The 20,151-nt window shown below is 50.9% G+C and overlaps 9 protein-coding genes across 9 annotated transcripts; 4 read left to right on the top strand and 5 right to left on the bottom strand.

Annotated features, from left to right (window-relative positions):
• Positions 1 to 980: 980 nt before the first annotated feature.
• On the top strand, positions 981 to 4,793 carry CDV56_100319 (putative spindle-pole body protein (Pcp1); the record flags this gene model as incomplete). Its single annotated transcript, XM_026753938.1, has 3 exons — positions 981 to 1,580; positions 1,650 to 4,495; positions 4,553 to 4,793. The coding sequence occupies 3 exons, from the start codon at positions 981 to 983 to the stop codon at positions 4,791 to 4,793; spliced, it is 3,687 nt and encodes a 1,228-aa protein (XP_026610371.1).
• A 776-nt stretch (positions 4,794 to 5,569) lies between these two features.
• On the bottom strand, positions 5,570 to 7,083 carry VPS4 (AAA family ATPase VPS4; the record flags this gene model as incomplete). Its single annotated transcript, XM_026754673.1, has 4 exons — positions 5,570 to 5,791; positions 5,848 to 6,298; positions 6,369 to 6,701; positions 6,782 to 7,083. The coding sequence occupies 4 exons, from the start codon at positions 7,081 to 7,083 to the stop codon at positions 5,570 to 5,572; spliced, it is 1,308 nt and encodes a 435-aa protein (XP_026610372.1).
• Positions 7,084 to 7,510: 427 nt separating this feature from the next.
• On the top strand, positions 7,511 to 8,089 carry CDV56_101350 (tubulin-binding prefolding complex subunit YKE2; the record flags this gene model as incomplete). The annotated part of the gene is made up of 4 exons (XM_026754969.1): positions 7,511 to 7,571; positions 7,658 to 7,853; positions 7,918 to 7,978; positions 8,039 to 8,089. The coding sequence occupies 4 exons, from the start codon at positions 7,511 to 7,513 to the stop codon at positions 8,087 to 8,089; spliced, it is 369 nt and encodes a 122-aa protein (XP_026610373.1).
• A 571-nt stretch (positions 8,090 to 8,660) lies between these two features.
• CDV56_101522 (small subunit rRNA maturation protein TSR4) lies at positions 8,661 to 10,010 on the bottom strand (the record flags this gene model as incomplete). Its single annotated transcript, XM_026755141.1, has 2 exons — positions 8,661 to 9,824; positions 9,882 to 10,010. The coding sequence occupies 2 exons, from the start codon at positions 10,008 to 10,010 to the stop codon at positions 8,661 to 8,663; spliced, it is 1,293 nt and encodes a 430-aa protein (XP_026610374.1).
• A 487-nt stretch (positions 10,011 to 10,497) lies between these two features.
• On the top strand, positions 10,498 to 12,181 carry CDV56_101768 (putative prenylcysteine lyase; the record flags this gene model as incomplete). Its single annotated transcript, XM_026755387.1, has 2 exons — positions 10,498 to 10,648; positions 10,701 to 12,181. 2 exons carry the CDS (start codon positions 10,498 to 10,500, stop codon positions 12,179 to 12,181), a joined length of 1,632 nt encoding a protein of 543 aa, XP_026610375.1.
• Positions 12,182 to 12,804: 623 nt separating this feature from the next.
• On the bottom strand, positions 12,805 to 14,429 carry CDV56_102087 (glycine hydroxymethyltransferase SHM2; the record flags this gene model as incomplete). Its single annotated transcript, XM_026755706.1, has 4 exons — positions 12,805 to 13,768; positions 13,827 to 14,191; positions 14,283 to 14,333; positions 14,394 to 14,429. The coding sequence occupies 4 exons, from the start codon at positions 14,427 to 14,429 to the stop codon at positions 12,805 to 12,807; spliced, it is 1,416 nt and encodes a 471-aa protein (XP_026610376.1).
• A 1,585-nt stretch (positions 14,430 to 16,014) lies between these two features.
• Positions 16,015 to 16,518, bottom strand: CDV56_102519 (RNA polymerase II mediator complex middle subunit MED9; the record flags this gene model as incomplete). Its single annotated transcript, XM_026756138.1, has 1 exon — positions 16,015 to 16,518. One exon carries the CDS (start codon positions 16,516 to 16,518, stop codon positions 16,015 to 16,017), a length of 504 nt encoding a protein of 167 aa, XP_026610377.1.
• Positions 16,519 to 17,010: 492 nt separating this feature from the next.
• CDV56_102642 (2,3-bisphosphoglycerate-independent phosphoglycerate mutase) lies at positions 17,011 to 18,746 on the top strand (the record flags this gene model as incomplete). Its single annotated transcript, XM_026756261.1, has 4 exons — positions 17,011 to 17,041; positions 17,095 to 17,832; positions 17,890 to 18,472; positions 18,536 to 18,746. The coding sequence occupies 4 exons, from the start codon at positions 17,011 to 17,013 to the stop codon at positions 18,744 to 18,746; spliced, it is 1,563 nt and encodes a 520-aa protein (XP_026610378.1).
• Positions 18,747 to 19,072: 326 nt separating this feature from the next.
• CDV56_102908 (CSN8/PSMD8/EIF3K family protein) lies at positions 19,073 to 20,109 on the bottom strand (the record flags this gene model as incomplete). The annotated part of the gene is made up of 2 exons (XM_026756527.1): positions 19,073 to 19,652; positions 19,940 to 20,109. 2 exons carry the CDS (start codon positions 20,107 to 20,109, stop codon positions 19,073 to 19,075), a joined length of 750 nt encoding a protein of 249 aa, XP_026610379.1.
• Between the last annotated feature and the right edge of the window lie 42 nt (positions 20,110 to 20,151).

Here is a 20,151-nt window from a genome sequence, read left to right on the forward strand (position 1 = left end):
GTATCCAATCACCTTTGTTCGTGGTTATGTCACCCGCATGTTCCTTAGAGTGATTGGATGTCCGCATTCCGTAATTCTGCCTGTCTCATCCGCCTTAGGCTAGTGCGGCTGTGTTGGTGCCGTAACAGGTAGTTCACAGGTAAGTTGGTAGCCTGCAGGTAGGTGGTCATCACAGGTATATTTTATTACTACTCACTACCAGATACTTCTAATATTAACTAGTTACTAGGTAGGCTTTACCTTATAAAAAATTAAGTTATCTAACTATTCTAACCTTTCTTCCTAGTATTACTAGTAAGGGGTGGTTATAATAAACATTAAATAGATAAGAATTATAAAGTATTATCCTTTATCTAACCTTTCTTACTAGTATTACTAGAAGAAGGTGGTTATAACTAAGATTATACTTATCTATATAACTCTTATAATATATTACTAAAGCTCACTAGGTAGGTAATTTATTCTAACTACTAGTAGCTACTAGTACTACTAGTTAGTATGTAATCTAATACAGGTGGGTTGCCAGGGTTTTAACCTGGTGACCTTAGCATAAATCTTAGTAAGCAACCTGGTGAGCATAACCCTAGTAATTACTAGTAACCCCCTGGTAACTACTAGTCATGTACCTGGCGACCTGGCGAGCCATTCACTCCTCCTTGACTGCAGCTGGAGAAAATGATAAATTACCGTCATGACTTCATACCGAAAGAGACGCGGCGAAATGCTCGGCCCGAGTCTCACAAATAACACGCTAGACCAGATGAGGTTAGATGTCAACATTGCCCAAACTAAGCCCAGAAGCGGATCCTCACCGCCCAAAACACATCTGTATGAGCAGGACATCTTTCCGCCTACTCGTTCTACTAATCATTGTTTATGAACGACTAAGGACACGAGGATGATTGCGCATTGAAGGTCACTACAGTTGATTTGATTCTGGATCCGAATCGCGGGATTTCCTCGCGTCAATCGCGTCGAAAATGGCGTATCCTTATATCGACACTCCGCGAACTGAGGTTGACGGAAACGCGACTTACTTGACCAACGGCTATCGGAGCGTGGGACGACACAATCTATCTGCACTCGATTCGGTCGAAAACTCATTCCAGTCGCCTTCGAAGGATGGGGACGTTCTCAAGGCGCTCGGTGACCGAAGACGCTCTTCCGGCGGGTTCAAGCTCAGCACACCGCGTGCTGGTTCGGGTTCGAGGCCCACAAAAAGCGCGTTGAAATCTCGACAGCACCTTCCTACAGTTGCGCCTGCTAAGGGTGAATTTACTCCATTGATGCAGAGCGCCACGAAGAACAATCTGTTGAGGAATCTGTCCACGACGCGCGGGGCCGGCGACATCAAAACACCAGCATATATGAGAGCAAGTTACCGAAGTAATGTCAACACCCCGGGATTACCGCCGATGGAGATGACAGGAATCGATGAGGAGGACCTCACAGAAGAACCAACTCCTTTGCCGCAGGTTGCGAGCAGTAGTGTTCAGAGCACCCCGCTCCCTTCTTTGCGGAGAGATGGAGGCGTCCTCAATGACGGACAGAACAACATGACCTTGAAGGAACAGGAAAAGGTGAGGCAACAATGTCACATTGACAAGATAGACCGAAACGAGAAATTTGCTAAAGACCATTTGCTTTAGTTAATCGATAAACTCGATAAAGATAATTTCGGGCTGAAACTGAAGATTCATTATCTGCAGGAACAATTGCAGAAAGCAGGTCCGGAGTATAATCAAGCGGCGCTCAAGGAGAATACCGAACTCAAGGTCACGAAGCTGACCATGCAACGAGACATTTCACGGTATAAGAAGAGTCTTCAACAGGCAGAACGCGACCTAGAAGCCTACCGCCTACAATTTCAGGAACTGAAGGAAAAATTACGAAGGAGACAGATTGATGAGACCGTGCAGCAAGAGTTAGACTTGATGCGAGAAGAGATGGAGATGAAGGATAACCGTGTAAGAGAACTTCAAGAGGAGCTTAGAGAGGCCAAGGATCGACAATCGCAAGATCTCGAGAAACTACGGGACGAAATTGAGGATTTGGAGGCGTCCATTCGAGAGAAGGATCGTACCATTGAAGCGCGTGAGGAGGAAATCGAAGAGTTGAAGGACAAAGACAACAAGGACCGAGATTCAGTATCTGAGCTTGAAGCAGAGCTTCGACGCGCTAAGGAGCATCTGCAGGACTTGCAAGCAAGTTTGGATCAGGCCAAGGCCGATGCCAAAGAAGCCCGAAATGCTGCGAACAAAGCTGTTCAAGAGAAGGAGAAGGCCGATCAAGACCTTCGGGAACTTCATGAAGAGATGGCGAATAAATCTTTCAGCACTAAAGGGCTCACTCGTCAATTGGAAGAAAGGACGACCAAATTGGAGGAAGAGCTTGGAAACTTGCAGCGAGAGAATAATTCATTGAAGGAGCAGCTCGACCTGAAGACACAAAACGAAGGCCGCCTGGAGGAACAGTACCGTGGTTTCCAACGGGATATAGACGAAGAGACAAGAAAGTTGAGAGACGACGCTACAGTGGCAAAGCGCGAGCGGGAATCCGCTCGACAAGAACGAGACAAACTGTTCGCCCAATTGCAGGATGCACTCGATGAACTCCAACGACGAACAGAAGAGAAGGATCTCTTACAAACCCGGCATCAAGCCTTGACTGATGAGTCTGGTAGTCTACAGCGCGAGCTTAGTCAGGAACGCTCTCAAGTTCGAGAACTTCAGCGAGCTTTGGATGAGGAAAAGCAGCGCTCTCTGGAAAACGGACATATCATTCGTGCACAGTACAAGCAAGAGGTCCAACGATTGCAAGAAGAAATCGAGTCTCTTCAGCACGAGATTGAAGACAAAGAAGGCCAGTTTGCGCTTGAGCAAGACAGGTGGGAAAGCGCCAAGCGGGCTTTACAACTCCAGAAAGACCGGGCTGAGGACCAAGCGGCTGGCTACAAGCGTACTATCGAGAAGCTTGAGCAAGTTGAGCACTCTCTTTCAGGCAAGGAAGTGAAACTGCAGGAGGTCATTGATAGTGAGAAGGCCCGACATTTCAATGCAGAAGCGGTTCTTGGTCGCCAAGTGAAGGAATTGAACGACGACATCGCATCGAAACGGGAAGTCATCGACGAGCTGAGGAACGAGCTTCTATCTGTCAAGGAAGAGTTGAGACTCACGAAACGTGAGGAAGTCGCCTTGAGAGAGAGAGTTCAAGCTCTAGAAGACGAGGTCGTTGTTCTTCAAGCAAGCTTAGAAGAAGAGCAAGAATACACGAAAGCTCGGCTGCAGAAAGGGTCTTCAGAAGACAGCCAGTTGCAAAAGTTGGTGGCGGAGAAGCAGAAGCTTCGTGATCAGCTGGCAAATGCTCACGTCGAATTACATGACCTTCGCACTTCAGTAGCTGAGCTCGAGGCCGAACGCGATGAACTTCAGAATCAACTCGACAAAGCCAAAGACCAGGTTGACGATACGACCCGGTTTGACCGAGAGAAGATTGATCTTCGCAAATCCGCCCTGCGCCTTGAAAGCGAGGTAAAGAAATTGAAGGACGATAAGGCTGCACTTTTGGAAGCGAAAGAATCTCTTGAAAAGCAACTGAGCTCTGAGATTGAGCGTGCCACAGTTGAAGAGAACCGTTTGTCGGCCGAGATCGATCAGCTTCAGGACAAGCTGCATGTGGCTTCCGGTGGGCGAGACAGAGAACTCACGTTAGCTAAAGGTAAAGTACAGCGTCTGGAGAACCGCATCCACGAGCTTGAGTCGCTTCTTGCACAGCAGCCTCTTGCAGATATCGAGCAATCTACTTCTAATGCAGACCTTTCGATGCTCCGTCACAATCTGGACGAGGCGCGAAAGAGAGAACAAGTTCTGCTACAAAGAGAAGCCGATCAGAAATCGTCCGTTCGCAAATGCAAGCAGCGAATCTCTGAGCTTGAAAAGGAGCTCCACGATGCGTTGATGAATAGATACGAAACCAGTTCGCCTCACGCGTCGCCCTTCGATAAACTGCATGAGGAAACACGAAGTCTACGAAAGCAGCTGTCCGAGGCTCATCGGGCCTTGAAAGAATTGAGAGCTAAGAACCGTGACCTCGAGCGAGCAACTATGCGAGAGGAGGATCAGCGAGATCTCCACGAACTCCTCAAATCTTCCACTCTTGAAGCCGAGTCGCTGGCATTGCAAGTGTCTGAGAGGGATGCTCGCCTGACCGACTTGAAGTCGCAGCTGCGCAGAGTCCGTGACGAGCGTGCGTTCTGTATCAGAAAAGCTGAGGCGGCCACCAAGGAGCTGGAAGGTTTTCGAGAACGTTATGACAAAATCGTGAAGAGCATTGAGTCCAACACCGACAGTAAGAACAGGCACGACAAAGAAATTTTAGGTCTCGGCAAGGAGATCATCTGGCTCCGAGCTCGGCTGAGGCGAGAGGAGAAGTTCCGGCGTGACCTAGCTTGGAGCAAGGGCTTGATGGAGCTTGGAGAACGAGTCCGCGTTGCTTGGTATGTGCACCTGTTTGGTAGTTTCCCCCTCTCGTACAGCCACTGACTGTCAACTAGTAACGAGGCCGACCTCAGAATGATCAATGAGATGGGCGTCAAGCCTCGGGACCGGACCCATTTCCGAACTCCACGACAAAAATTGAAGACTGCCGTCTCCATGGTACTGGCCACCGTTCGCATGCAAAGAAAGTCTCGGGAGTGGTCGAAGACGAAGAAGTTAGGCGAAGGCCTCAAGCGGGCCAAAAATGAAGTGTTGAAGAAGAGGAGGGAGAGCTCCAGCAAAGCTGCAATGACTTAATTCTGATATTCTCCATTCCTTGCTTATATTGTTCTCTGTTTCCTCCATATAGCCCTCATTCATGTCTGATTCTGTTGAAGAGATTCCCCTGTGTGCTTTGCATACCCATTTGTGCATGGTCTTGTTTAGCTTCTTTCCGAGGGTGTTTGATGGATAAATTAGTTTCAGTCTTTATTACTGCGAACACTCTGGGCGTTTTTGGCTCATTGCCGGTCTTGAGCTGGGGATACTACGGAGTTGGGCATAGGTTATGAGTTCGAGCATTGTTGCTTTCATGATCAGGATAGTCGAATGAGATATGTCATTTTTTACTCGTCATGGGGTCACCAGGAGCCAATCCAGTCCACATGATGGACAACTAGGAAGGATTTGAAATTTCGGATCTGCCTATCGATCCTTGACAGCTCGTTTGCAGCATAAAGTTTGTGACAAAGGTCTTTGTGAAAATATGAACAAGTTCAACCCATATCCAAGCCATGTTAAGTTTGACAAAAGACACAAGAGATGAGAAGAAAGAACGCCTCGCCTCGCCGAACGGATAACGCTTCTGAACACCGAGCTCTTGATAACAACACGAAGAAGAAAAGGTAAGGGCATAGCGAAGACATAACGTATAGTAATGGCTGTACGTGGGATAACAGGACCGAGGCATGCGTCCGAAAATAATTCAAGGCCGCGTATGTATACCAGGTACCTATAGGAAGGGAGTATGCAGCAAGGTTCTATCAGTTGTATCGTTTCAGGAACAGATGTGAAAGACAAAGAAAGAGCCAAGATCAAGCTCCCTCACTGCCAAATTCTTTGGTCCATTCCGCGTTCCTTTGGAGGTCTTCCTGGCTGACTGTTGGTCTTGAATTGTGGACAGCTTTGATAAAGTCCTTCAACATAAGAGGTGGCTCAAGGAGTTGATCGGCTTCAATGTCCACCCATGACATCTCGACCGCACCGTTATCGCCGGGCGAGCACGGAGTCAATTTCTCTGCGCCATCGACCATAACCTGCCGCTCGTCAGTGTGCTTTCAGGTCATGAAGAAAAGAAACGCGCGGCTCTTACCTTCTTGTAATGCGTCGCTGTCTGGATTTTACGAATGGGCTGCATTAGTGCATCTTGGACAGCGATGCTGATATCACTACCAGAATAGCCCTCGCTCATCTCGGCCAAGGTCCGGTAGTCAGCCTGCGTCATTTGGCACGGTGTTTGGCCCACGGCGAGCATGAACATCCTCATCCGGGCGTTGATATCGGGAAGACTGATATGTACTCTCCGCTGGAATCTGCGTCGAATCGCTGCATCTAGTTGCCAAGGAATATTTGTTGCACCCAAGATCAGCACTCCTCGCGAATCCTTGCCGACACCGTCCATTTGTACAAGCAGTTCTGTCTTGATACGGCGAGACGCCTCTGATTCTCCTTCACCACGAGGTCCACAAAGGGCATCTACCTCGTCAATGAAGATGATCGCAGGTTTGTTTTCGCGCGCCATGTTGAAGAGCTGCTTGACAAGTCTGCAGAGTATGTGTTAGTGAAAGCCGCATTGATGCAGTGCAATGCTCGTCGCTCCGGAAAAATCTGTACCTTTCACTCTCCCCCATCCATTTAGAAACCAAGTCACTGCTACTGACACTGAAGAACGTGCTGTTTGCTTCCGTCGCAACGGCTTTTGCCAGGTATGACTTGCCGGTACCCGGAGGTCCGTAGAGCAGAATGCCCTTCCATGGCTGCCGTTTCCCAGTGAACAGATGCGGAAACTTGATAGGTAAGATAACAGCCTCTTTCAAAGCTTCCTTGGCACTTTCAAGACCTGCAACATCCTCCCACTTCACGTTCGGTTTGTCCGACAAAATAGCGCCAGCAAGGGCCGATCGTAGCTTCTTCGCATCAGCGTCTTCATTATCGTCGTCCTCCTTCCTGATGAAATACGTGCATTAGTACGAGTCCCAGCCAATTTGACCAGTATCGGTACGAAGACAAGAACTCCAAGGACATACCCGCCCTTCCCACTTCCTTGCGCCACCTTGCCGTTGGCGCCAATAGCGCTCGGTTTCTTTTTGTCTTCACTCTGAGCCAGGTGGTTCTTGAGTTTTTCTGCTCGATCCATATACTCGGCCGTCTTTGCGCGAATCATCTCCTTGGACCTGGGGTTTTTCTCCCATTTCAAGGCCAGCATGAACAGCTCCAGTGCGGAGTAGTAGCCCTGATAAGCCTTCTCGTACTCGCCCCCATTGTCGAGCTCGATCGCCTTTTTCACGGCGTCGATCGCCCGACCTAAGAAATCCGTATTGTTGGTCATGATCACACGCAGCTCGAACTGCTTGTTTCTCCAACACTGGCGTCGAGGTCGGGGAGCCGATCGGGGGAGTGAAAGGCGGGGGAGCAAGGAAGGGACAGTTGCCTGGTTGATCGATTGATTGCCAGGTGAACGGGGTAAGCGGCGAAAGAGCTAAGACGCTTGAGTGAGGTTAAGTATCGGTAAACTTTTAACGCACAAGAGAATCGTGCCAATGCGACAGAAGGGACAGTTAAGTGCTTCTCTTGTTCAGCAGTATGACGAGAGGAGAGAAAGCGGACCTGGATGGAGTTGGTTCGTTGTTTACCGTTCTGTAATTACGGTATTTACCAGCAGTTTTGTGTCCCCGCCAACGCCCCCCCTTCTCAGTCCAGGAAGCATCGCCAACGCCATAATCGACTTCCGAAGTAGTTGAGGATTCTTTGACACAATGGCAGACGCGCAGAAGCAGTTACAAGCTCTCTCTGATGAGTATCAAAATCTACAAACCGGTATGTGCTCTCCGGTTCCAGCACCCATTGCGACTCAATCAACTCGATGGCATCATCGCAACCTCTAACATGCTGCCGATATCCAGATCTCGAAGGTTTCATCGATGCTCGCCAGAAGCTCGAGTCGCAGCAGCAGGAGAACAAAGGCGTGCAGGGAGAATTCGCCAAATTGGACGAGGACTCGAATATCTATAAGATCGTGGGGCCAGTCTTACTGAAGCAAGACAAGAACGAGGCCGTCATGGCTGTAAACGGACGACTCGAGTTTATTGAGAAGGAAATGTTCGTTTTCCCTTATCACCTACTTCCAGCGCAGGTTGAAGGTCATGGCTGACGGCATCAATAGCAAGAGAATCGAGGGACAGATCAATGAGGCTCAAGAGAAGGCCGAGAAGAAGCGCGCGGAGGTGAGAAACACACCCAGAAAGCTATCATAGTCGTGATCTGATGGTCTATTGTCGTGGCAGATTGTTCAATTCCAAACCCAGATCCAGCAGCAAGCTGCGGTTTCCGCTTGAGAATCTTCAGGTCTTGGTTCAATCAGGTTCCCTCAGAGATCTAGTCCTAAGGTCAAGGATGCCAGACCGCACTGCTCTTGAGAGTGCCTTGTCTTACAGCTCAACCTCATCTGCAGGATACAAGCCATGTTTCACGCTCCTTTGACCATCATAAGAGCGATAGTCCAGATTAGGCGAATCTGGCCGCCTACTCAGTCGGGTCAGAGGAGGGTTGTTTTGCCGATTTCTCTACGCATTCGTCACTAACCAATATGTGTGGAGCCTTACTGGGAGGTTCTGACGGCGAAACTTTCTATATACCCCCTGTGTTGAGCTGCGGTCTAGAAGTCGCATCGGTGTTAGCCAACGCTAGGCGACTATGCATCAAATTTGTCCATAGAGTCAAGAGGAGAAGGCCTGCCGAGTAATAGCTCGTAACAGTCAAAACAAACCGCACGTATATAGGGCAACGGATCACTCCTAGTCATTGAGTCGTCTGCGACCCCAGATCATTGAGACGCTATTGGGATATATTTGACTTTCAAATGCTCGCCAAGAACTACCTTTAGCTATAAAATCATCGCGTGTGAATCTATTTCGTCAACTCCTCCCATTGTACACCAGCCCATTCCTCACGCCATCCGACTACTCCGACCTGTTTCGGTCCACAGTCTTTACTGCAAACACCAAGAATGATGGTGCCCCATTCCATACCTGCATCATCCTTGGGTCCTAAGCCAACTCCCTCGCGGCCCTCTTCTAAGACAGCAATAGCGTGCGGTACGAGTTGCAGCTCAAAGACACGTTCACTACCGCAGTACTCGCAGCGTGGAAACCGGCTCGCGCCACTTGCGACAGTCGTCACCCGCGAACCAGAGCTGCCATGCTTCGGGTCGTGGAGCCGCTTGCCCACAGCGTCGGTGTAAGAATAGAGGAGCGGAGATCCACGGAACTCGTAGCGCAGAGCTTGCTCTGGGTTGTGTGCTAAGCGTGTTGAAAATCGGATAAATGCCTTGTCCAACTCAGACTCAAAGGCATCCTTGAGATCTGAAGAAGATCCTTTGGCTGGTTCCTCCTCTTCAGTGTTATCTATCGTGACATTTGCAGGTATTGTTGGTGTGGAGGGTCGAGAAAGTGTCTCATATTCGGCGTCCAGGTAAAATTGCGGATATGGAGCTGGGAAGGCGGACTTCTCAGGCCAAGGGGCAGCGGGTCCAGCGGCTTCCGGTGGCATGGTTGCTGGGGGTGGGGAGGAGATTCTGACTTTGTCGGCGAAAGTCTCGGACAGGGAGGTAGTTGCTGGTGTTGTAGTCGAGGTCTCATTAGCTGGCGGCGGTGCTGCAGTAGAAGGAGCCGCAAATGGATTGCTGGCAAGCACCGAAGATGTGTTCGATGAGGAAAAGGGATTTGGGTTTGCGGAGACACTGCCAGTGAGGGAGGTAGTTCCGAATAGACTTGCTCCAAGATCCTGCTTTGGAGCCTCGACCTTCTGCTGTCTGTCCTCCTTCGGCTTCTCTTCTGTTTTCCGTGGCGCCTGCTCAACCTTGAGCCTCCTCACTGCGCGCAACGCTCTGATGCTGCCTGGCTTCTTATTGCACGCTTTTCTGGGACATCCAAAGACGTACAACCGTCTCTCATCATCAGGGAAATGATCGGGAAGGTCACCGTGCAATTCAAGGAGAAGAAGCATCGGACTGTTGCAGACTTTGCAATTGGCGAAATCACCTGGGGGTGGGGTAGAATCGTCAAGCCATGTCTGAGCCATGAAGATCAGTATAAATACATCCTTTGATAGTCTAAGTACTCCACATACCGGCCAGCCTCCAAGGTGACTGATACTATCATCTATGACTTCTTCGGAAGGATATCCTAGAAGCACTCCAGTCTCTGTGAAATCCCCCTCATCATCGAAACCCGAAGAATCGCTGTCATACGGATCCATTGTCGTGAGATCACAGGAATTGACGGATTGGACAATCAGATATGAGTTTTATATTCTTCAAGAATTGCATATGAACCACAAGTGCAGCGCTATGATTTTGGTATTATTCATCGACCCCTCCAAAAGTTCTTTACCTCCGAAAAAAACCTAGAGATAAAAAAGATCGGGCGCGATAAGCGATACGGGGTCCTGGTATTAGACTAGTCCAGATGTGGACTAGAGCGGTATGGCTTCTGTCCTGCCTTGAGGCCTCATCATCCCCAACGACAGCACTTCCTGTGGTAACGTCTGGCATGTTCATCTGTTTAACAGGGTGACTCACTCTTGTATATATCATACTACTGTCTTTTGATGAAAACTTGTAGTTCCGATTGAGACAGCAAATTGGGGTTGTCTCGGCCGGAACTCCATCAGTGACGTAGTTTGGTTGATCCTAGTGCCCTTAGTTGAGCATCAACTGTACCATTGAAAGACATCTAACGCACTTATGGATTCCTCCTCGCAGTCACTCCAACATGCGCTTCTACGCTTGTCTACTATCTCATTCGCAATAGTCCTTTGTTTTGTCTCGCTCATCAATGCAGAACAACAACCGTTAGGTACAGCTCATGGCAGCCCGAAACGGGTTGCAATAATTGGTGAGCAACTCGAAATCTGGATATTACCAATAGAAGACTAACGTTGATTCAGGAGCCGGAGCCGCGGGCTCATCCAGTGCGTACTCTCTGCGCAAGTTTGCAGATTCTCTTCAGATTCCAGTTGACATCACGGTCTATGAACGCAATTCATATATCGGCGGCCGCTCGACCACCGTCAACGTACTGGATGATCCGAAGTACCCAGTAGAGCTGGGTGCCTCCATATTCGTATCGGTCAACTATAACTTGGTGAACGCCTCCAAGGAATTGGGGCTTACTGTCCGAAGCGCCGACCACGCTCGCCCCAGAGAGTCTGACGATACGCTTGGCATCTGGGATGGCGAGCAATTCGTGCTGGTGCTACAGGACACCTATAGCTGGTGGAATATTGCTAAACTGATATGGCGCTATGGATTGTCGCCCATTCGCACTCAGAGCTTAATGAAAAGCACAGTCAACAAGTTTCTCCGGCTTTATGACTCGCCTTATTTCCCATTCAGATCGCTTACCTCGGCTGCGGCCGCAGTTGACTTGCTGAATAGCACGTCAATCCCGGGAGATGTTTTTCTTCAGAACGGTGGCATATCCACTGACTTTTCGCGAGACGTGATCCAAGCGAGCACGCGGGTCAACTACGGGCAGAATCTACCTCTGATGCACGGGCTCGAGACGATGGTTTGCATGGCTACGGACGGACCAGTTTCTATCGAGGGCGGCAATTGGCAGATTTTCGATGGCATGCTGAGGAACTCTCAGGTCGATGTCAGAGTCAATCACAGCGTGACATCCATTCAGCGGAATGCCGATGGCACATTGACCGTCGGGTTCAAGGCTACCGAAGTCGAAGAAAGCTCCGTGTTTGACGAGGTGGTTATCGCCGGTCCATTACAATATTCAGGCATCACCATCGAACCGCCTCTCGAGCACGTCCCCGACGAAATCCCTTACGTCAAGCTCCATGTGACCCTCTTCTCCTCACCACATCGCATTTCTCCACGATTCTTCAAAATCACCTCTAACAGTTGTGCTCCCGAGACCGTTCTTACGACGCTTCCCCGCGGGGTAGATCTGGGCTCCAGCAAAGCAGGCGTCGGCCCAGCCGGTTTCTGGAGCATCAGCACCCTTCGCACCGTGCAAGCTCCACGTAGCGACGGCACCCATGAGAAACATTACGTGTACAAGGTGTTCTCGCCCGAGCGTCTCACGGCGTCGTTCGTGGGAGCTATCCTGGGTCTTGAGCACAAAGGATACTCCGCTAATTCGACTATCGGGGACCTTCCAAAGGACGATGTAAGCTGGCACCATGAGAAAATCTGGAACCCGTACCCGTTCCTCTACCCGCGGGTTACCTTCGAGGACACAATGCTCGCGCCGAATATCTGGTACACGGGCGGCATTGAGAGTTTCATCTCGACCATGGAAACCAGTGCCCTGATGGGTAAGAACGTTGCTGCGCTCATCTCGCAGTCATGGGAGGATCAGAAAGGCAGCGATAGCCAGGAGACGATTCATCAGGAAAAGACTGAGCTCTGAGAGATTTCGATCTATTTGCGTTAGTTTTGCCTGTCAGTCACTGTAGGTATAGGAAGTGCCTTGGATAGTATACAAATGCGTGCCCACCATGATGGAAATGAGGATTGTGAGCAAAACAATCCTTCCCCTGATCAGGTTACCCTAATGGTATTTCTAGAACATGGTCATGTAATTCTAATTCACTCCCGTGTTGGAAAAGAAGCTGAGAGTGAAGAGCACTTTGAGGGCTCGCAGCTCGGCAGCACTGGAAGTAGACAGACGAGGACAGTTGGATTACATAACGGTTAGATGATTATGGAATGGAAGATCTTTGAAGTCATTAATCTTTCTAGTTCATTCATAGACTAGTCAAGATAATTGATGGTACCAGATGTTAGAAACAAAAGATACCCGGACAGTGAACCTCTCGTCCTGTTGAAGAAATGTTGAATACTTGTTCATGCTCATGTATACCGTATCCCATGACCCGCGTGAGGTTGAAAAAGCAGACCTGTAAAAACCCCAGTAACGTACTCCCGGCAACCCAATTTTATACGCAATGATGTTGAACTCGTCAAAAGCCTGAATAAAACCAGAAAAGCATATTTTGGTATCATGTTAAATTATTCGCTCTGCCATGGTGTTTAAACAGGCAGAGGGAAGGTGCTGGCCCACTCGGCGACCTCCTTGCGGAGAGCGAGGATCTCGGGAACAGACTCGGAGGCAACCTTGGCCTTGAAGTCCTTCAGCTTGTTGGCCTCCTTGGGCAGGTCAGCCTGGATGCTCTTGCAGAGGTTGATGACCTGGTCAATGTAGCGAGCGACGCGCTTGAAGTCCTCCTCGCCCATACCACGGCTGGTCATAGCGGGAGCACCGATACGGATACCGCAGGGAGTCAGAGCAGACTTGTCACCAGGGATGGAGTTCTTGTTGCAGGCAATGTTGATCTGCTCGAGGACAGCCTCGACACGAGCACCATCAAGACTCTTGGGGCGGAGGTCCAGCAGGACCATGTGGCTGTCGGTGCCGTCAGAGACGAGCTTGTGGCCGAGAGCCTTGAACTCGTGCTCAAGAGCCTTGGCGTTCTTGATGACCTGCTCCTGGTATTGACGGAACTCAGGGGTGGCAGCCTGCTTGAGGGCAACAGCCAGAGCAGTGATGGTGTGGTTGTGGGGACCACCCTGGTGACCAGGGAAGACGGAGAAGTTGATAGGACCCTCAAGGTCATACATGATATCCTTGCCGGTCTTGGGGTCAGTGCTGCGCACGCCCTTGCGGAAGAAGATCATGGCACCACGGGGACCACGGAGAGACTTGTGGGTGGTGGTGGTAACGACATCAGCGTGCTCGAAGGGAGAAGGAATGACACCGGCGGCAATCAGACCGGAGATGTGAGCCATGTCGACGATCAGGTAGGCGCCAACCTTGTCGGCAATCTTGCGCATACGGGCGTAGTCAATGAGACGGCAGTAGGCAGAAGTACCGGCAACCAAGCACTTGGGGCGGTAGAGCTCAGCGTTGGCCTCGAGGGTATCGTAGTCAATGATGCCGGTCTCGGTGTTGACGCGGTAGGGGAAGGTCTCGAAGTAGGTAGAAACGGCGGAAATCCTGAGCAAGTTAACACACGGTCGACAACAGAAGACGCTCGCTAGATGAGAAGACCTACTTTCTGGCAGGAGTCTGGTAACCGTGACTCAAGTGACCTCCGTGGGGAAGATCCAGACCCATGAGACGTTCATGGGGGCGCATCAGAGCCTGGTAGACCTGGAGGTTGGCAGGGCTACCACTGAGGCACTGAACGTTGACGCCCCACTTCTCGGGGTCGAGGTTGAAGGCCTTCAGGGCACGAGCCTGGCAGGTGAGCTCAATGGCATCAATGTGCTGGTTACCACCGTAGTAACGAGCACCGGGGTAACCCTCAGAGTACTTGTTGCACATGGGAGAGCCGAGAGCATCGAAAACGGCACGGGAAGTGACGTTCTCAGAGGCAATCAGGAGGATGGACTCGCGCTGACGCTGGATCTCTTTTTCCTGATGAGAGAAGCAACAATTAGCCGAAACAGCCCAGCCTTTTTCATCCTCAATCTCAAATAGAGGACGAGCAAACGGGGTAAGAACATACCATGATCTGAGCGATCTCGGGGTCGGACTCGACCAGAGACTTCTCCATTTGCTACGACAAATGAGTCAGTACTGTGAGCTCGTTAGACAAATCTTAAGGTGGTGGTTTTACCTCGCGGTGAGCCTGCGACAAAGCGTAGGTGGCCATTGTGAGTGATGATATTGTCCAAATGAAGAAAAAAGAATGGACAAGAGGATGAAGTGAGGTTGATAGGGATGAGGAGAGAAGGAAAGGGAGGAGGGAAAAAAGATGGGGAAGAAGGCGAAGAAAAGAGGACAAGAAAATCCGATGATGGTGGGGGGGTGGGCGGGACAGGTGCCTCAGGAACTCAAAGAGTGGCCACCGCTAAAAAGACTGCTGCTGTTCGGGTCCGGAACGACATCGGAGGTCGATGGAGTCAACCTGGGTCCTCACCGGCGTTTCTTAGCAAAGGCTCGCATTGGCCCGGAGAAAATTTGTTCTTCAGATTGAAAGTCATCAAACTCAATGAGTGCTAGCTTTATTCTTGACTAATTGTGATTAGTACCTCTCGCCCACGTCTTAATCTCAATATGTCAATCTCCGGACGCTTGCCACTTGTCAAAGTTGTCATTGGAGATTCAAGGCAGGGACCAGATCTAATAGAACATTTGCCTCTACGAATTGGAAAATAACGCCGAATCGAATCAATCGATATCAATTGCTTCAATACTAAAGTGTACCTAGTAGTCTGACCGTTTCTTCCAGGAATCTCGGTAGTCAGACTGTCAGAGAGTCAGGTGACTCGCAAAGTTTTGAGATTGCAACCGTGGTTTCCTGGCGATCTGATCCGTAAGATTCTCTCTCCTCGTTGATGTTGTCTCGTGCGCATTGATAGAACAATTAAGACTCTCCTAAGTATGCAAGGTAATGTAAACGTACGGTGGTCCTGATCCAAGAGGCACCAGCAATTGACGGCCGCCCAATGTAGGCAGCAAGGATCCATCGGTGCTCAAGTAGATAGAGGTCTCAGCGACAGTGCTTTTGTCCTTCAGGTCGGTATCGACAGTTGCGAGGGTTGCCTGTCGACCTCCAGGTCGCGAGGCACCTCAACCCAACCGTCAGCATTTGCCGACGACTCAAGGGAGCCAGCCGAGTTCTGTGCTTAGGAAGTCTCAGCTACCTGGTCGGAAGTGTCAACAACGAGAGTCTGGGTGACACAGCAGCTATTTACGCTGTGGCAGGCCAGTACCGATCAGGCAGGTATCTGCGGGCTAGGGCTAGCGAGTATGCACCCTCTGTTTTGCCTGCAGGGGGTGAAACGGGGACCGTGGTGGCTGAGTTTGTATTGAGCCCCACGAGAAGGGTCAAATCATAGTCCTAAACTGATCAATTGTCAAGGACCAGTGCAATGTTCTTGTCTTGCTGGTATGCTAATCTTTTCCTCGTGAAGTGAGGTGATACCCTCAAAGCCAGCCATCGAAGAGGGAGTGAAAGAGCCGAAGAAACATGTCTGTAGCAACATCTTTGAGCCAAGGTTGACCCAGCAGCTGGTGTCACGACACTATGGAGAGCTTGTATATTGTCTCAGTGGATTTCTGGCCAAAGTCAGGGCGTCATGTACTATCTGCCGAGCAGGCATAATGAGATCAACAGCCAATTGTACTTCACAGTCTGCTCGAGGCGACTCAAGCCCAATGGGAATTGCTGCTTGCAAGGTCGACAAGTCTATTGCACAGACTCGTCTTTCTCTTCATGCCGTTGATCCAGACCATCAAGCCCCTGTGTTTGCCCTCTTCCCAAATTCTGAAAGGACCAATTTCAAGCTGGCGATACGATTCTCGAGCTCCTCAATCTCCCCCTCCTGCTCAGCGACCGAGCGGTCGATGTCAGGTAGGCTTTCAACGACCGCGTGCGCCTTTTGAATGCGAATTTTGATCGAGCTTGCCGCTGTCGGCAAATTTTTCGCACTTAAAGGCGCAAGTCCATTTCCTGCTGCCGGATTCTGTTGCTGAACCCCTTGGCCTGCACCAGACGACCCTGATGGCGCTTGTCCGCCTGCTTCACCAGCAGTTCTTGGACCGCCTTCACCAGCGGTTTGTGCCGAAAGAAGTCGCAGAAGAAGACCATGCAGCGGAGGAATTATGTCGAATGTCTGCGGCGGAGGGAAAGGAACTGGTTGTGGTGCTGTGTTCGTCGTATCCTTTACCATAGGGGTTTCGGGTGCAGACGAGGGTTTTCGCAGCGGAGTGACCGCGGTCGGTGACCTGGACGCCATTGCGGGTTCTCAGGCTAAGGAATCAGGTAAATAACCTGGAGACGCTTCGGTTATCAAGATGATAATTAATCCCTGTGTCCAATGGGTAATATTAATGGGGTCATAGGGAAGAGCCGGAACGAGACCAAGGCGGACGAGAACGCACGGGGAAAGAAGATGATTAACTAAGGGAAGAAGCGTGACGTCGGCGAAAGAGAAGGAAAAGCGAGAACCAACTCCAAAAGCGTCACCGGGAAGAAACGCTGCCCCTCCCCCTCCATAGTAGTCAAGGTAATTATCATACTAAGAGCAACAGCAATTGTTTTTCACCGGCCTGCCTTTTCTTTTCTCTCTCTCTTTCTTTCTCATTCTCCCATCCAGTCAATTCTCCTGACATCGATATCTCGCTTCTTTTTTTGTGAGTTACATCGAATTGTCCTCAAAGAATCATTTCATCCCATCAACTTGGTTGTCAAATTCACTCAATTGACTAACTCTCAGACTAGCTTCACAATGGCCAAGGTTGACCAAAAAGTCGTTCTGAGTAAGCTCTCCACGATAGTGCGCTACATCAAGTCGATCGCTAATGTCGAATAGTCGTCATCGACGGTTGGGGTATCCCAGGCCCCAACTCTCCCAAGGACGGAGATGCGATCGCTGCCGCGGAGACACCCTACATGTCCGGCTTTGCCGAAGACAACTCGAAGACCGCTCAAGGATATACCGAGCTGGATGCCTCGTCGCTGGCCGTCGGTCTGCCAGAGGGTTTGATGGGCAACAGTGAGGTTGGCCATCTGAACATCGGTGCTGGTCGTGTCGTCTGGCAGGACAGCGTTCGCATTGATCAGACCCTCAAGAAGGGTGAACTGAACAAGGTCGACAACATTGTCAAGTCCTTCACCCGTGCCAAGGAGGGCAATGGTCGTCTGCACCTGCTGGGTCTGGTCTCTGATGGTGGTGTTCACTCGAACATCACTCACCTGGTTGGTCTGTTGAAGGTCGCCAAGGAGATGGAGATCCCTCATGTCTTCATTCACTTCTTCGGTGACGGCCGTGATACCGACCCCAAGAGCGCTACCAAGTACATGCAGGACTTGCTCGATCACACCAAGGAGATCGGCGTTGGGGAGATTGCCACGGTGGTTGGACGCTACTACGCCATGGACCGCGACAAGCGTTGGGACCGAGTCGAAATTGCCATGAAGGGTATTGTCTCCGGTGAGGGCGAGGAGAGCTCTGATCCCGTGAAGACTATCAAGGAGCGCTATGAGAAGGGTGAGAACGATGAGTTCCTCAAGCCAATCATTGTTGGCGGCAAGGAAAGGCGTGTGCAAGGTATGTTTCAGGGGGAAATTGGAAGACAATTGCTCGAGAACTGACCGTATCTTCCAGACGACGATACCCTCTTCTTCTTCAACTACCGTTCGGACCGTGTCCGTGAGATTACCCAGCTGCTGGGTGACTATGACCGCTCTCCCAAGCCCGACTTCCCTTACCCCAAGAACATTCACATCACCACCATGACCCAGTACAAGACCGACTACACATTCCCCGTCGCCTTCCCCCCTCAGCACATGGGCAATGTGCTGGCCGAGTGGCTCAGCAAGAAGGACGTCCAGCAGTGCCACGTCGCTGAGACCGAGAAGTACGCCCACGTCACTTTCTTCTTCAACGGAGGTATCGAGAAGCAGTTCCCTGGTGAGGTGCGCGATATGATCCCCTCGCCCAAGGTTCCTACCTACGACCATGAGCCCGAGATGAGCGCCGAAGCCGTCGGCAAGAAGATGGCCGAGCGCATCGCAGAGGGAAAATTCGAGTTCGTCATGAACAACTTCGCTCCTCCCGACATGGTCGGTCACACCGGTGTGTACGAGGCCGCCATCAAGGGCGTCGCTGCCACCGACAAGGCCATTGGTGAAATCTACGAGGCCTGCAAGAAGCACGGATACGTCCTGTTCATTACCGCTGATCACGGGTAGGTTGCTTCCGTTTCCATCCTTTTGACTTTCTCTTCCAGGCTAACATACATCTTTCCCAGTAACGCTGAGGAGATGCTCAACGAGAAGGGCACTCCCAAGACCTCCCACACGACCAACAAGGTTCCCTTCGTCCTTGCCAACGCCCCCGAGGGCTGGAGCCTCAAGAAGGAGGAGGGTGTCCTGGGAGACGTTGCCCCCACCGTCCTTGCCGCTATGGGTATCGAACAGCCCGAGGAGATGTCGGGCAGGAGTCTCCTGGTTAAGGCCTAGATAACTCGTCCATAGAATCTTTTCCTTTTTTTGGTTAAAAATGGCTATTTCCAGCTGGTAATGAATACATGAATCAAGATACTTTGTTTCTTTTTACACACCGAGACCGAATCTCAGAACGCCAAATGCGCCGGGTCCCAAGACATTCCGTTCCGGAGCCTCCCCGTGCTGGTTCTATCTTCATCATCATTGGGTTGTCTTAGCACAAGTATAAGAGATCCATATAACAACCAGATCTCTCGATAATAGAATCGGATGAGAAAAAAAGAGAATAAAAAAGAAGAAGTTAAGGAAAATCCCCATTTTGAACCACATGACATCACACTTCACGCGGCCTGCTCAAAGCCCCGTCTAATCACGCGGCCGAACATATCCACACCCACGCGCTCGCTCTTCACCTCGCTGCGCACCTCGTTCTCCTTGTTCGAGGGCACCTTGATAACGGTCCCGTTCGGGCCAGCCCTGTCAACCTCCCAGCTGCAGACCTCAGTGACGAACTTCTCGAGCGCCTCCCGGCTGCGCAGGTCGAGCCACTGCTCCAGCACCTCGGCGTTGATCTCCCGGAAGGCCTTGCCGACCTCCACGGCGATGCGGATGCGCACGAGCTCCTCGAAGCCGGCGACGTCGGCGACCAGGTCGGCGTACAGGTCATCGGAGTTCAGGGTCGACCAGAACTGGGCGTACTGGGCGGACTCGAGGAGGGTGGACAGGCGGGCGAGCTTCTGGACGGATTCGACGAAGTCGGAGGTCTGGGAGGCGTCGGCGTCGGCGGTGGGGAAGGGCTGGGTGTGGGCGGGGAGAAGGGCAAGGCAGAGGGAGAAAGCGGGCGAGGGGAAGACGGTGAGGGCCTTGGCGAGGATGTTGGTGACGGTTTCGGGCTGGAGGAGGTGAGGGTTGAATTGGTAGCTGTTTTGGAAGGGGGACTTCTTGTCAGTAACGGAAGGTCATGAGCAAGGTCGGGGAGATAGAGCTAGCTGAATGGGACAGATGGTCTGGTTTTTTTTTTTTTGTTTGTTTTCAGAACATGTGTTTTGTCTCAGCATTCATCCCCAGGGGGATGTCAGGTAATAGGAAACGTGATTATGAAGAAAAACAAGGTTGTTCATCATGTTCGTCCCGTGCGGTCTGAACACCCCCGCGTGGGAATCCAGGGCGAGCGCGGTGGTTTGGGAGCGACGAGAGATGCAACTCACAGCTTCAGCAGAGCCAGATTGGCGTAGCAGTCGAATGTGCGCTCTTCGCATTGCTGGACAACATAGTCTTGGAATACTGTGGTGGTCTCGGGGTTGTATCTGTCCAGGCCGTTGAGGATGGCGTCAATATGCGCCGGCCGCGTGTCACACTTGTCAAAAGCGACACCCATTTTGTCGAGTCGGTCGTCTGAGTGTATGGAGAGGAGGAGTTG

This window comes from Aspergillus thermomutatus (genome assembly GCF_002237265.1).
Source record: "Aspergillus thermomutatus strain HMR AF 39 chromosome Unknown NODE_322, whole genome shotgun sequence".
Taxonomy (NCBI): Eukaryota; Fungi; Ascomycota; class Eurotiomycetes; order Eurotiales; family Aspergillaceae; genus Aspergillus; species Aspergillus thermomutatus.